This window comes from Dreissena polymorpha, chromosome 7, assembly GCF_020536995.1.
Source record: "Dreissena polymorpha isolate Duluth1 chromosome 7, UMN_Dpol_1.0, whole genome shotgun sequence".
Classification (NCBI taxonomy): domain Eukaryota; kingdom Metazoa; phylum Mollusca; class Bivalvia; order Myida; family Dreissenidae; genus Dreissena; species Dreissena polymorpha.
In genome coordinates this window covers 60,923,275-60,940,567 of record NC_068361.1, presented here as the reverse complement: position 1 = coordinate 60,940,567, position 17,293 = coordinate 60,923,275, and the positions used below count along the sequence as shown (strand labels likewise).

Below are 17,293 nucleotides of genomic sequence, written 5' to 3'. Positions count from 1 at the left end.
AAAAAACACATATTTGCTAAATGAAATAGTAGGACATTCGTAGTTGATTTATATGCAAACGATGACCAAGTACAATGACCACAATTCGAAAATTGAGTTTTCCCCTATCTATAAATGCGTCGCGAGGTTACACGCTACTAAAATGTTGCCCGGCTAAGTTTTGTTTTACAATACACTCTAGATGAACGCTTTTATCAATTTATTTAACGATTTTATACGACTATTTACGTTTTTAAATAATTTAGTGTTGTTTTGTATTTGGTATATACCTAATAAACCGGTCATTAATAAGCGTACGCTCATATGCGTCCGGGAAACCATTTTTACTAAATATAACAAACATATTTTCCAACTTTTTATTTTGAAACCGAAAATGGAACCTCAGGTAAAATATTTAAATGGACGAAACGAACATAATAAGCTACATAGTATCTTCTTAATTTTGTGAAATAATTAGTTTATATTTAACTTTGTATTACGGTATTTTGCTTTAGGTGTGCACAAACATGCAAGAGATACAAGAATGCAATAGAACTATCTGAAAGCGACTGACGGAAATTAACAAGGATGATCAATCAGCATGCCATCTGTGGTAATATCCCTTTATTATCTGAGCGAATTAATACAATCTAATTAACTCTTAATTAAAATGTACGTCGATTTATCAGAACTAAATATTCTTTAAGTGAAATAACAAATGTTTTTTTGTCTTTGTAGCCAAAATAAAACTGAACGGTTAACAAAAGGTACGTTAACGATTACATACATATACGTATTGAACATTGATTTAGAAGCTAAGTTTATATTAAATGTCATCATTAGAGGCATACATTTGATCAATATTTCTTCTTGCGAAAACACATTTAAACACATAACTTTAATAAGTCTTGTGTAATTATGAATTCTGAACATGTAATTTTATCAAGACAATGAATAATCATACAAGAAAACTGTTAAAATAGTATTATTGTTCACGAATATACATTTAAAATGTATTTTATAAATTAAAAACGACGGTATTAATATAATATGATTATTGCGATTTAGGTGTGTCGGATCTGAAAATTCGAGTGGAAAACCTCTTTTCATCCTTAAATTACACACAAAAACATCAATCGGAGATCGAAAGTAGATTAACAGATATTCAGTTACAAATGTGTGCTATACAAAATAATGTGCATAAATCCGGCTCAGATCCAACAACAGGTATGACTTTTTCACCAACTTGCAAAATTAAAACTGTAAACACATCTGATAGATTAAAATTTCCTTGAAATAGTCATTTTTGTATTACAGTCTTTATATGTATCGGATTAGACAATTTATTCGGTGTATATTGCAATGTTATAGTATATCGGCATATTGTGTTTGATTTAAGCATGTGGATGGCATTGTGGTATACATTATTGAAACGGGAGTTGTCGGACAGACGAAGCAATATTTCCTCCCAATCAACGAAGAGATATGGAAAGCATTGTCTCGGAACGCTTTAAATGGAGGTAGTGTGAATATCCATCATTTCCGTTATGGTTTTCATAAAGAAATAACAGCATTTGTGGTTTTGAACAATTTCTAAGAACGTTTTCATCGCAATAAGGCATATTGTTGACTATTTTATATCCAGTATTAGACCGAACACGACGTATACGAGGGGTCGTGTCAGTCCTCTGTGTGGACATATCGGAGAGTATGTCGACTGGTAATGCATGGGGACAGGCTAACATGTTCGTGAATGATTTTCTGACCGGTGAGTTTGCTATCGTACACAAATAACATACATTTATGTTTACAATTAAGTGAAAGCAAGTCATCTAGATGGAGAACAACATTGACATATTTTAGGACAGTGCATCTATAATTATACCTTACATTTTTGCAATTTTTATCTTATTATTTCAATACAAAAATTTAATAGTGGGGTTCATATCCTTTCTCATTTTGATACATTCATATAGTTTGACGTTTTTTTCTCATTTTTAGCTCTACTGGCGTGCGTTAGACTTTTTCTTGTTTACGCGATAAAGTCCACAGTCTTCATCCGATTCTTTTCAAACATGTTCAACGTCTTTATATTAATGAGGACTCGAACCCTATTGAAAATGGTAAACATCAGAGTAAAATGTCCAGATTTATCTCCCCTTGAATTTAAGAAAATTGTGAAATAAGGTTTGTTTACAAAATAAAGTCCACAGTTTTCATCCAATCATTTCCCATCTTGCACAATGTCTTTATCTGAATGATGAGTCAAGCCCTATTGAAAATGAGCAATATCGGAGTTATAAGTCCGGAATTATCTCCCCTTGAATTTGAGATAAAATTGAAAATCTTTAACAATTTGCCATAACTTTTGCAATATTTAAGATAGCAACTTCATTTTTGGCATGCATGTGTATCACATGGAGCTTCACATTTTGAGTGGTGTAAGGTCAAGGTCATCCTTCAAGGTCAAAGGTCAAAAAAAATTCAAAGCGGCGCAGAAGGGGACATAGTGTTTCCGACATACACATTTCTTGTTTGTTTACATATAAAGTTCTATCCTTTTGAAACTTCAACGGATGTTTTATATCATCAAGGGCCAGAACCCCATTGAGAGTGAAGACAATTTGTCCAACTTATTGTTGAAAAGGAGCCTTTTGAAGTTTAAATTTTACGTTTCTTCTTGTTTATGCGTTAACAGGCCCCTGTTGGGTCTGTTTATTTAAAACTTACTCAGATTGTTCCTACTATAAAGGGCTTGAGCCCTATTGATTCCAGCCAGTAGAGCGATTCAGGCCCTCATGGGCCTCTTGTTTAGCTTTGTCTGCGGCTACTTATCCAAGTAGAAGTGTTTTAAGCGCAATTCAATATTAATAGTATATACGACTATTTGTTTTGGTCTTAGAATCAAGTTCCTAAATAACAGGTTTAGAGGAAGGTAAATCAAAGGAGGACAGGATATTTAAAGGAAGGTAAATCAAAGGATGACAGGATATTAGACGAATATGTTGCTTTGGTAACCTTTGGACACGGGACAAAAATACAACAGGTTTTGACAAATGACTACAATGACATTCGCTGTCAGATAGGTAAGTGAGATTTTTTTTTACGTCATAGTGGGTACTGCATACATATACGATCGATCTTAAACAAGTTACCATCCATACAATTTTTAATAACACAAAATTCTGAAATTTATAAGAAAACGAGTCATTGTTTTAGATAAAACGATTTAAAAAAAAATTGCAAACACGTTTTTAACAACATATCTGTGTCATAATGATATCCGGAGCCTTATTCAAATGTGTTTGATATTTAGTAATATTATAAACAACACCAACAACACCAATATTAAGTTGTCTAAAACAAGTTCAAATATTGTGAATATAAGATAACGCTATATATGATTATCAAATGCTTAAATTGAAAATGTTTAAAACCACCTCGTCTTATTGATATTTCATGCTGTAGAGTGTTGTTTTAGAAAGCATAGCGTTAAGCGGACCAAGCCCTCTTAACGGTGGTTTATCTATTGGCCATGCATGCGCAATAAGTGCATATGAAAACGGTAATAATTGTTACATCATACACTGTAATTTTACATTAATTCGGTCGTTAATCAATTATGTTTTGAACCAGATTTTATGTGTACATCTGTACGTTAATAGTTTGCTCAGTTAGAAAATGCCATGTTTAATCGTTTCCTTGCTTTTCGTTTGAATTTGTATTGTTCCTGAAGATAAGTTTATCAATAGCCTTTAAGTTCCAATCGCAAGTTCTATTCGCATTTTGTAAAATGACAGGACGGTAAGATAAGATACAAAACAAATATTTTGCTATATGTTTCCTGTTTGAATCCTATTTTACTAATTGATAAAATTGAGGTGTTCCATTCGGTTTTCCGAATATCTGTAATATATAACAATTGAATCAATAGGACTTGGTTCAGTATTCAAAGATATGTGCTTAAGACGTCAGCGATGTGTATTTGTTGATTTCGAACTTGTAATGATCTTTTTGTAAAACCAACAGCCACGAAATAGTTATAATTGTGTTAATAATACGGTTAACCGCTTTTTAAAAGAACGAATCGAAGGTCTTTTTCAAAACACAAATACCATTTATCTTATTTTTGGAGCAGTGTAAGTTATTATTATAGAATAAACATACGTGTATGTTATAAAGTTTCAGATAAGATATTCATTAAATAATGGATGCAAATTACATTTATTTCGTTATTGTTTACAATTGATAGTTGTTTTAGTTGAGTCATGAAGTTAACTTAGTATCATTCTTTTAAATAAGACATTATCATTTTTTTTACAAGCTCCTAGTTTTCACGGACTAATTTTGACACCAAAACTAATTGTCATTACTGATGGACGTCCAACGGAAACCAGGCTAATCGCCGGACCAGATTTTCAGGATGAAAGTCATATGGAAGAGGTAACCAATTAGGCTATTCAGGGCTTTAATGCCGATTCACGTGTACGTACTTAGTAAATGCAGATTGTAGCTAGTTTGTTTCTAATCAGAATTCATACAAAAAGAGTTGTATGCTTCTTAAGTATCGTGTTTCAAAATAATACTATTCGTATCAATGACTTATACAAAATATTTAAACCGTCTGTTACAGATTTTGTCAGATGTGGCAACAGCAGTTCGAGAGATCGACATATCAAATAATCACATTCTTTTCATCGGTGTTGGTGATTATAATTAGGTAAATTTGAGATATACATAGTCATTGATGTCCATGTAATTGTATGTTCACAGAATGTTTCACAGAATAGATAGATATAACTTAACACCTTTATACACGTATGCCAAGTATATTGTCCTTGAAACGAAGGTAACCTTCAACAAAAATGAAAAAGATAATTTATTTAGTTATTTTTAGATAAACTATTATATTTCGTATGAAATCCTTTTAGAGAGACATATTTGCAGTAATGTGTTTATTTTAAGTCTTTTATAGAAAACACTTCTGCAATCATTGCATCTAAACACTACACTTTCAAAGATGGGCGAAGGCTTGCTAAACATGGATATTTTGAGGTACTGTTGGGTTTTTACATATCGAAAGGCTATTAATATCAAGTTCGGCCGCGTGTATACTTTATTTTGTTCTTATGTCTTTCTTTAAAACATGACAAACGAGATGAAGTCATGACAATATATCAAACGTAGTCTTTAATACTTGAACTTACATTAAAGTGTATGTTTTTCACATAACTATATGTATTGGGTAGCTGTATTACATTTTACTTCAAAACGGAAATGCATAATAGGGCCTCATTTTACTAACTCCTTTAGGTTTTGCATTTCAGATTACCAGAAAACCTGAATCAATTAATAATTTGAAGAACACATGTCGAGATCCATAATATTTGGTAATGAGCATAGTATAAGATGTCCTAATTATTTGGTGTTGTGCCTTGTCTGAGATCTGCATACTCAGAATCTGCAAAGAAGCTTTGCAACATGTGCATATCTTCTGAAAACACATATACGTAAGGGAATACTAAATATGGTTATTAAGAATGATTCAGAAACTCGATTCGATCCACGTGTTTTGAAACCACGTTTCAAATGCACGTCCTTATAATTACATCTTAAGTTCTAAAGATCGACACCAGTAAGTTATGACCTTGATAAAGAATTCGTTTTCGTAAAGCAGGTATAAGAAATTGTTGTACTTATATTACAGTCACTTTTGACTTCACAAGGATACAAGTTGGCAGTCAATACATCTACAGACCTATCGGCAGAAGACACGGTAAATACAATGTGCATGTTCTTTTTTAATATTGCTTGTTTGGTTATATCTAATAAATATAAAGTTGCTGTATAAAAAGACCTACCTGTGTAGCAAATGTCATATAGTTATACGTTTGAGAAAATATGTAAAATATAAGTCTGTTTACCACGAAAATACAACTATAAAAGACAAGTTGTGTTGTTGTGTAATTTTAAATACATGTACATTAACATGGATTATATAACACGTTACGCGAAGAATTGAATGCGAAGAACTGTACCCTTAGTTTAATTTAGGTATATGTGTGCATTGGTTTTTAAAAGAATCGTTTATGCTGAATATATTATTAGTTTTCTAAATATCTATTAGGATGATATCCGCTATTGTCGGTCGGACACAATAAGGCATTTAGAAAAAGATTTAGGATGTTTGTTTCAAGAAAACAAAGACACAAACCTTCCAGAGCTTGGTACCCGGGTTCGAATGCAACAAGATGACACAAGAAGAACATTTGACCTCAATGGACCGGGAACTGTTGTAGGACATTTAGGTAATGGTCTACTTATTTAATTATTGTATTAGAAAAAAGAAGTGCTATCGTAACACCATTACCCACAATGCAAAAGGTATGGTCCAAACGTTGAAACTATGACATTGCAATTGTGTAATTGTTTTATTCGACCCTATGTAAAGTTAAGAGACTTGTGCAGGCTTTAACCCTATATAAACGAATTGGCAACCATATACTTTCTTATAAGATAAATGATTATACTATAACCATGACAAAACTCATGAGTCAGGTACAGGTATTAAACATTTTGTCGGCATTTCATATACGACCACATTAATTGTATGTTCTTTTATTGTTCTTCCCGATGTGTATATTAAACCTTTTATTGTTTATGAGCATAGATGGAGCGGTTTTGGTAACATTGTATTTAAATGATTTCACATCTCAATACCGATACGGCAATGAAGTTGGTGAAGTTCAGACTATTCATGAACCTAGAATAATAAATTCTGGCGAACTTCTGGTGGCTGGGTGCATAGTAAAACCAGGTAGCAATTATAAAGAAAGTACGATTATTGTTAACTTCCGATAAATTTAATTGCCGAGGTTTATAAAACCAGAAATCACGAGCTTTTGCGAGAAGGTAATATATTCCTGCTGAGCAAATAGACGTTGACTAAGGAAGAAGTGTTGGTCTATATGTACTTATACCATTTTTTAAATGTGACTCTTGAGTTTAAAATCAAACAAATAAAAATGGTTGAAAATAAGCACACAAACAATGACGTCATGAAAAAAACATCATACACTTCACTATATTTGGCGAGTTTTCTGTTGTGCAACAATGCAGAAATTATAGAAATGTATTGCATCCAATCCTTGAAAAGTACATATCATATTATTATGGAGTTAGATACACCCAATTGATAATAGTAGATTTCACTTAAATCATTATGTCCCGCCCGCTTATCGTCAGTCCGTTCATCTGTTCTCCCGTCCGGCTAAAAATGAAACCAATGGACTGTTGTATAATATAGTTTTATGACATTTGTATACATTTCAAAGTAATAGCATGATATGCTATAACATTTAGCTATAAAATGTTAGTCACTATAACTTTAATAATAACTGAAACACAACTATCCAATATCAAACACTGTATTAGGTACGGTTACAAAAATTGGAATACACACAACGAATACTGATAGCCAAATACGCAAATGAATAGGTAACGTGGATACCCATAATATTGCTATGAATACGTGTCAATGATTTGACTTGGAATGTTAAACGCGCACATATGACGTTTATACACAATCTGTAATTGATATGGGTATCCACGTGCAGCGGACTATTTATTGATTGCACTTCGTAGTGTTTATCAGGCGTGTAAACGCATTTTTAATAATTAATGTTGAATATTCAAATGCGATTGATCTGAAAGGAATTTAATAAGTGTTGTCATTTGATGATTTATTACGTACCTTTTGGTTGACTGACACATGCTTGTTTGCTGTTTGTAGCAAATGTAGCTTTCTGCAATTACAATAAGATCTATAGCATAATTATTATACGAAACATATTTACGGACATTTCTTCACAGTTTAGGTTATGTAGATATTATATATAATTATTCTGCATGTTTTAGGTCCAGATTTTGATTATAAGTTACACGGTATAGACCCTTCTATCCGTGGAGTCGTTCTAAGAGTGTACGAACAGTTGGCAATGGTATGTTTCCTAATAAACTAACGAGATAAAATAACATAACGACACTTCGCCATACTTACACAAACCATGTCGCTTAATTTTTATTGTATAAGATGAGAAATACTGATGCTCGCTGAACTAACATTAGAATATTTTTTAATACTTAAGTGATTGTGTTGATATTTATCATGCCCTTTGTTTAAACACCATGTATTTGAATTATTTCATTATTATTTATTGCATTTTGATTGCTAAAATACATTGATGTGTTATGCCTCCTTTCGAAGAAGGCGACATATAGCAGTCGCACTGTCCGACTTTCTTACGTCTGTCCGAAAATTATTGTCTCAACCTTAATTTCGCCATATAGCGATGGATTTAAAAAAACCATTAAACCTTCTTAAGAGATAAAGGTCTAATATCAAGTGTAGGCATAAAACAGCTTGAAAATTAGTGTATCAGCTATATCTAGGACATATATTGATGGATTTTTTTTAAAAAGCTTGACATATACACATGAAAGCCATCATAGGACGACCTGTCGCGTGTAACACACGTCGCTCTACCTAAAATGTAAATATTACACTTAGACGTCTCATTTCTAAATCGGAAATAAAACAGCTTAAAAAGACCTGCTTCTGCCATATCCTTGTCATATATTGATGGATTGCAAAATAGATCGGCACACATTTGCATGACACTTGTCTCTCTAGGTAAAACAAAGTTCAATATCACACTTGGAAGTCAGATTTTAAATAAAGCCACACAACACATTGGTATGACTATTCCTACGTTATTAATCATGCAATTGCAAAATTACCTACCACGAATGACCACCATAACAAGGCGGAGCGTCGCATTAATCAACTTTTTCGTCAAAGGCCAATGTCACACTTAGGGGTAAGAAGTCAAATTTTGCCATAAACAACATGTTTTTGATAACATTTGAAGAGTTTTTAGACTAAATCGGAATGTGGGAGCCTCTAATCCCTATGGAAACACACCTCATGTTATGAAAATTGCCTATGCATATCAATAGTATCCGCTTAAGCATATATTCTTAAATGATATACACAAGATTTAAACGTTAAGCCAGTTAGTTATCGTCTGAAAGCGTATGTGTAATTGCGATGAATTAATTTATGTTTACGTTATATGGGACAACGGTGAAAGAGATAAGTTAACATACGGCAAGGACAGTACGAAGGAAATCGAGCTAGCGTAAAGCAGGTAAAAAGCCACCCGTTCGTCAACATTATCATCCTCATCATACTAACAAAATCATCAGCATCCCCAACATCGCCATTGTTATAATACTACAATATCCAACATGAACGTCAAAATAACCTTCGACGTCCTCACATACATAGTCGTAATCATTAACCACTATCAAAAATGTTTTTATCAACGACGACAACAATAGCATCAGCATCATCCAATTAATTTAAGCAATATCTATAAGTCTAACTCTTCCTTTACACCACCATAATCACAATGAGTAATTTTTATGACCTTTTGCTTAAAAATATGTGTGTTTTTTTTAATAACTGAAAGACTAAAGGTCATTTGCAATTGTGAACATGAGTCAAGAGTAAGATAACGTTTTATGTATTCAAAACGTTTTATATATAGTTTCATTATGTGTATTGACGAAACTCGAAAAATTCATTTGCATTTGGAAAGATTTGTATCTCCTTAATTTACAATTACCATACGCAAAAGGTATTGTATTTATACGCATTGTATCCTAAGTATGCATAATGCTTGCACAAACAAACAGTACTGTAATGGATATAAACATAGAAAACACCATACTGTTGCTTGAAAATAATGCAATACAATCATACATCGAAATATTATATAAAGTTCTTAAAATACACTACAATCATTTCGAGTCAACACTACCATTCACCTGTTAACGTCATTACATTAGATACATACAAAAAACAAAAACAAAACACGTTGGATAAAGATCACAGTCTAGTAAAAAATAAAATTGTATTATTTCCAAAAGTTGTTACACAGCCTTGTAAAGACTGAACAAACATACTACTGATTACTCGATGTTGTATTTTAGTTTGTTTGTTAAGTTTCAGATGCAGCTCGGCAAATAGTACTCGATGCGGATGAATGACTTCGAACCGATCCGTTCAAGAGACCTGTCACTTTAATATAAATTGAACACGATAAACCCGATGAAAAGATATAATCTAAACTACGAAATACAGTAGTTTTTACCTTTTCATTAATTGGAATACACATGGACATGTGTATTAGGGAAAACTTAATTCCATTTATGTTAACCTGCACTTGTTTGACCAAAATAATTATATTGATAGTAATACCCAGTGCACAACGTAAGCATTTGGCGTATTTTATTGTGGCGTATTGATATTATATCGTGTTTTAATTTCACCGAATGTTTGTATTTATAAACACATACTCGGAAAACTTACAAGACGGTCAAAACAGGTTTATATCCGAAACGGATAAGAAAAAAATGACGTTGGTAATACTAAAGAGGTGTGGCATAGAGTATTCACAATATATATAACAACAGTACCGGGGGTACTTAACACAAATAAATAGATACACTTACATCGTTCTGCTTATATTGATGCACTTTTAACATCTATTTATAAAACTTACAAAATGTGCATAATCTGTAAGGTTTTCTTATTGGTGAACGCAAATACAATGCATTTGTTTACCACATATCAAATAACAATCGATAAATGTGTGCTCTAATTGTCTAAATGTGTAACTTTTAAATCTTCAAAAATTGTTAGCATGATGAATTGGCCATCACATATCAAGCCACTCAATTGTATCATTAGTATATACATATAGCTTCATCATGTGTAGTAACCTAATTCCTCGAATTAGATTACTTGACTAACATGAGTCATGAGCAGACATATTATTATTAAATAAAAGTTGGTCAATTTTACACATGCACCTCAACCTAACGTTTTGATTTCGGGTTAGGTTGTCAAGCTTGTAAAACTGTACCACACTTACAACGTTGACTTACCATGATAAAATCCATTTAACTGTATCCACGACGGTAGTTAATCCGATTATTTCCAGACACATTTGATGATTTCTCCAATTATAAATCGATTGTGTAACGGAAGCACGAGTTGATATATCGGATATTAATATCGTTATGAGCTTGAACATGAAAGGCTACACAACACCAACATCAATCGCAAAATACACATGCACCAATTACATCACCAACGTTGTAAAAATACTATATGATACTTTGTGTATATATATATGTATATGTATGTGTATATATATATATATATATATATATATATATATATATATATATATATATATATATATATATATATATATATATATATATATATATATATATATATATATAAGCGTGTGTGTATGTGTGTGTAAATAACAAATGTTATTTTGTCAACTGTTAAACATGTATGTAAATATATATGTAAATAACTTTTACTGATAAATGCACCTGATATGTACATGTACCTGAAATCAAACACTATAGCATGCCTACGTGAGTTTTTCTATATTTTTGGCTCTCTAACAAGGAATATACAATCTAACCCCCCCCCCCCCAAAAAAAAAAAGGCTACCTAGATTTAATATCCATTTTTGGTTAACTCAACTTTGTGTGTCAAATATATACGAAATATACCGTTCATATTTAAATTTACACTTTTTAATACATAAACTCTAGTTACATTTCATAAGACTAGAACTTACATTTTTCTCCGAAATGACCCAATAACCCTGGCCTAAGACAAATACACGCTATATTTTTTTTTCCTTCCATTGCTTCCAAACGTTTATTTATTTATTTATCTTTTTATTGCATCTTCACAATCAAAACTACATGCTGATGTATCTATATCTCCCCATATATATATGCAGATATCTAACATAATGCAACATATCTCACCATTAACCGGTTGTATATTTCTTTGTCATGTGTTGCATGCGGAATGATGGGCATATTGCCTTTTTTCCTGAATAAACATCTATCTATAATGTCCCTGTGACCATTTAACTGTACATAATACATTTTAAACTATATTTGTCAGTAATTAAACATTTTGAACACTTTAATATGTTTAAATGAAAAATATCTGTATAATAAGTAATGGTATATTTGGTATATTTGCAATTCAAGTTCATCGTAATTCGCAAATGTTTTTATTACAATCTTGACCTAATGGTGTATACTATCCTTTTAAATACACGAGTAAATTTAAAAGTATTCTCATATTTTACAATGTAAAACATTTCTTGGGCAAATATTTCTTATAACAGTCCACAAATTATCACTTCGGGGTGTCACTTTTTACCATATAAAATCAATGGATATTTGTTCAAACGATCGCTTATACGTTTTTAAAACATATGTCTATTTTTGGACTCGTATAAAAACATTCCATTATGATTCCCATTAATGACCCTATTTATTGCTCTAAGAAATAAAACCTTTTGTTTCTATTCTCTTTTTTCCTAATTGTGTCTAATGTGCCAGTAAAATTACGGGAAAAATTAAATATCTTATAAAAACCAGACGATATTCTTCGTTAATCGAATCATCAGATAAAATCAAAAATATTTCTATGTGTAAGTGTTATGTCGTCTCCGGACGAAATAATTATTTCCCTAGAAACATCAATTGTTTTACACCTATCACTAATTAGTCACGCGAATTGAAATCATAATAAATTAATGCTACTCATTGGCGCTCGTAAAAAATAAATGATATCCCTTTATTAAAAAACAATGTTCTCGGTTTCACCCCCAAAATAACACATAGATTTCATATGTTCATCATATATTTTCATAGTTTTGAGATTTTTGTTTAGTTGTCAGTTGGCTGATGTCAAATTTATCAAATAACGACAATGTGTATATTCTTGAGTAGATTCTTGTATATATGATATTCTCTAATGTCTGGTTTATCCAGCGTTATAGTTGTGTCTAAAATATCTGGCGTTGAACCCCGTTTCTAAACGCTGGAAACAACGACAGTACTAACGCAGCCAGTCTGCTCCTGCACATTATATGACGTCACATAAATGACGCCATTTTCACATCGTCTGGTTCTTATTTTATCGTTAAAACGAACAATGCGCGTTAAAGGTCAGTTAAAGAATACCGGTTCATATGAAGACATATAATTAAAAAGAAAGAATGGAGAACAAAATACTATTATCTGATATTTGCTTGTAGTAAAATCTCATTAATCTCGGCTGCGCAAGGTCAGTATGCATGTTTGCCAGTTAATAACAACTATTCAATGACTCTCTAGTCAATAAATGTATAATAATTCCATAATGGAGTTATTATTAAATATCATAATCGGAGATATTCTAGAAAAAATGAAATTTGGTTCATGTCACCAATTAATGGCAATTATATACGTTTATGTACAATATCATAGACAACGTTACCTTTGCTTAAATTTACATACCACCACTAAATCAGTTTATAAAATACATAAGTTTGTGAGTAGAGATATGCTGCACATTCCGTTTATGTTATATAAGCTTATTTAGCTTTTTTCTATAATGTGTATACTTATTTATTTTTTTCATAAACGGTTCAATACTGTTAAAATTACTACAAAATTAGCCCTCACAGTTACTAGGAGGAGTAAAACATTTGGTGAAGTCTTCTACAATGGTGTAAGTTAAGCGCTTCAGGCCATTATGGCCCTCTTGTTTGATGTATTTCGAAAATAAATAAACAGATCGGGCTAGGATGGTGCAATATATGTATAGCTTAGTTGCCTATGAACTTTTGAAAGAAGTCGCTTGATAGATGATAACTAAACTCATTTTTCAAATAATAGTCTTGTCAATAAATAATACCGACATCGCGAATGAAAATACGCGAACACAGTCCGGAACAAACAAACTTATCGTAAGCAAATCGGAACACATTCATAATCAGTAACCTTGTCATTTATTCGGATTGGACGCCGTCATTAACTTACGCGTATCTTAAACTCCCGATTTATTCATTTTCTTCAGCACAATTGCATACACGTCTTTCTTTCAGTGAATATTGCTTTTGTTTAATGATTAAACATTTTTACATGAGTATTTCCCCTGCTTGCAATAAGATATTTAGCACCACAATCTTGTACGAGACTTTGAGCACAATAGAAGCATCATTATAGGCATATTTGAGTTTTTGCTTCAGTACAGAATTGCGGAAGACATATGAGATTGAAAGATTGGGACTTGTATTGTGTGTCAGGTCACATGATGGTTCTATACATTCATTAGATAAGTACGGGTTATAAAATACATGACATGGAACATTGACGATACAAATGTATTGTGTTTGTTTTATGTATTTAATATCAAGAAAGTTTGTTATCTTATATATTAAAACATATGTAAACTGATGTGTGTCTGTTAGTAAACGGATTTAGAGCATCGATATTGAGCGAAATACGCCATAAATATTTATCCTCCACGAAATAGAGACTTGAGATAGAAAAACACTTGTAGCCTATGCGGTATTGTATATCAGAACAATGTATGCACGTGCTTTCATAAAAAATACACACGAGAATATTATGCTTAAGCAAATGTATTTATTTAATTATGTAATACTCCTTTAACCGATCTATCCCGGAATATGCTAGAGTTTGCATATCACACTAGTCCCCACTAATCCGACGTTACAAACAAAGCTGGTCCATTTTCAACTCTTTCAAAATCAAGTACAATATCAACGATAATTATTACCAAAGATGCATAAAATGGGTCGGCATTGAATGTCCCTGGCTATAAGAGTTTAGTTTGACTTAAGAAACCATTTTATTGGCTTTTTATACATCCTTGATAAACACATTGTAAACACATTTTAGTTTGAACACTAATTCTTAAATACTGCCGTATGGAAGGCCACAGTTTAGGGTAGTAAACACATGTTTGCTGTCATATATATGTTTTTGTATCAATTTATATTTGTTGACTTGTCATGAAACTAATTCACAGACTGCTGCGTACAGTACACTTGCTATTTTTGTACCATTGTGTACACACCGGTCTTACTTACCTGTGTACAAACGCGAAAGGAATTGTGGGTAGCACTTCTTTAACGAGTGAAAAGTGAAAGCGAAGGCGGGTCAGGTAGTCGTGCTCCTGATATTCGCTATCAGTCTTAATAGAGATTCAAAATCACATTTAAACATAATTAAATAATATTTCTTTGAACAACATTCCGTATTAATCACACAATAAAACACTATTTTTCTTTCATTATTAACATATTCATTCATACGCAGAAATACTTTTGCGGAAGCATAATTCCCCAAACCAGGAAAATGTGATGCGTCTTAGTATAGAGGTGACAAAAACGAATTGACGTCAGCATCTATGTACAGAATGATTTTTTTACTGTAAAATGAGAATTTCCCGGATGCGTTTTACCGAAATGAGTATCAAAGCGAAAGTTAAAACCAAAACGCAATGTATTGGGTTTTTCAAGAATGAGATGGATCATATATATGTCTGTTTTCCGTATTTTCACACTTATATTCTTTTTTGGAATATAACTTCATTAGCATGAAGTAAATTATATTTGAGTGCGTTTCTCCACAGTGCGAATTACATAATGATACAGGCAAATGCATTGGATAAGGTGCGATGTATCATAGGATGTATGAATGCCGCGGTACCAAATGTGGTGAATAATAACACACGCTTCTGGGTGTTGACGTGTGTAGGGCAAACTAGAATGCGTTTGACACATCGATAGCGTTATATAATTGATATTTTTTTAATTATATATAACTAATTTATATTTGGCAGTTATATGGGCACAAAACAATTGATGCAATATATTTGTTAAATATTATTGTGTTGCTTACTTGTGGATCATGTTGTTTGTATTGTCAAAATGCGAACTGTATATTTTTTAATATTTCTTATACTAACGTGTCCCGCCCTCCGTATTTAAATGTTGGTCTTTTTTTATATACCCAGCTCAGTATTATCAAAGTAAGTAATCAAAAACAACATGTAAGACAGATTTGTTAATGTAAATAGTAAAAATTAGTAACCACATCAAAATGTTTTGTGTTGTAATTGTTCGGTTTATATACATGTATGTACAATACATTTGATAATAATTACATGGTTACGTTTTCATGGAATATTTTTAAATTTTATAAATGCCTTATATTTGACAAAGACGCAAATAAGTTTATTTTTCCCCGCGTTTTAAAGAAAACATGTTGTGACAGTACTTTTTGTGCGTCGTTATCGAATGAAACTAAATGGTAACATGCCTGTTTAGATCACTATTTTGTGAATCGTTAAACAGAATTTTCCTAGCTCGTCATTCAAAGCTCTCAGTGTTAGCAATTACCGCACAGATGTGGGGGCATACAGGTTAAGTGTTAATATTGAATAGCTATTCAGATGTGCGACAATGGATTTTGGCAGAATATTATTAATTAGCGTCATTGGCTGTCCCTAAACTACTTATTTGTAAGAGCAAACAAAAGTAAGCATGTAATCCTCATGGTAAGTTATTAGAACAATGTTTAAAACGATTCACCAGAAATAATGCAAAAGTATGAACAGTATTATGTTAACAATACAAAGAGAATTAATTTCATTATTTTACTTTAGCATGTAAGGACTACAGAACTTCAAGACTCTGTTTTGTCTAACACTGCATCAAATCTCTAACCTCAGGTCTATCAAACGGAGTCTTCAATGTGCAGATGAAGATGACGCACACAGGGCCGAAGCTGATAGACATAAATGCACGCACTGGCAGCTTATACATCCGTGACTGGGTGAAGAGGCTCTACTACATTGATCTGATGAAGTGCGCGCAGATGGTCTCGCGGCATACGTCCGGCTCCTCCCCCCCATCCGGAAACATAATGGGCATGATGCTGATCCCGTCACGACACAAGCACTTGATTCTTGACAACGTAATGAATTGAAATTGTATAACGTCTGGGACAACTCTTATTCATTTTGAATATATATATAGTTGCATTACCTTGTTTTTGTCTGCAATATAAATAATGATAGTTCCGTGTTGTTTGTTTTTAAAAAGTAAAATGTTAGCTTTTCCACATATATTATCGTAAGTTAGGGTATGTATTTCTTTAAATAATTGAATTAACTCTTTAATGTTAATACAATGGCTTGCAATGAAATCACAATATCACACCTGTATTAGTGCCTTATGAAACATATGTTAGCATAGTTTATTGAGCCGTTTTACAACTTTGTCATCCAATTATCTGTTGTTTTTTAATACAAATTCGGTGAAAAAAATGAACATAAAATATA

General features: G+C 32.1%; 1 protein-coding gene and 1 long non-coding RNA gene across 10 annotated transcripts in view; both read left to right on the top strand.

Moving 5' to 3' along the window:
- LOC127840187 (uncharacterized) overlaps window positions 1-10,556 on the top strand; it is a 30,216-nt gene extending 19,660 nt beyond the window's left edge. Inside the window, exons 1-17 of one of the 9 annotated variants that reach the window (XR_008030460.1) lie at window positions 342-385; window positions 495-592; window positions 718-746; window positions 1,048-1,206; window positions 1,379-1,499; window positions 1,625-1,747; window positions 2,903-3,065; window positions 3,461-3,544; window positions 4,304-4,422; window positions 4,613-4,699; window positions 4,945-5,034; window positions 5,307-5,489; window positions 5,706-5,755; window positions 6,177-6,363; window positions 6,650-6,796; window positions 7,897-7,979; window positions 10,049-10,556. This is a non-coding gene — a long non-coding RNA (uncharacterized LOC127840187). Of the gene's footprint in view, window positions 1-341; window positions 386-494; window positions 593-717; window positions 747-1,047; window positions 1,207-1,378; window positions 1,500-1,624; window positions 1,748-2,881; window positions 3,066-3,460; window positions 3,545-4,303; window positions 4,423-4,612; window positions 4,700-4,944; window positions 5,035-5,306; window positions 5,490-5,686; window positions 5,756-6,106; window positions 6,364-6,649; window positions 6,797-7,896; window positions 7,980-10,048 lie in introns of those variants that run through there. The other 8 variants (XR_008030458.1, XR_008030459.1, XR_008030453.1 and 5 more) reach the window with 8 other exon arrangements.
- Window positions 1-16,994, top strand: part of LOC127840179 (carnosine synthase 1-like) — a 214,085-nt gene extending 197,091 nt beyond the window's left edge. The window contains exon 17 of the mRNA XM_052368675.1: window positions 16,682-16,994. Within this exon, the coding sequence (XP_052224635.1) occupies window positions 16,682-16,938 (257 nt within the window). The 3' untranslated portion in view covers window positions 16,939-16,994. The remainder of the gene's footprint in view (window positions 1-16,681) is intronic.
- Window positions 16,995-17,293: the final 299 nt, after the last annotated feature.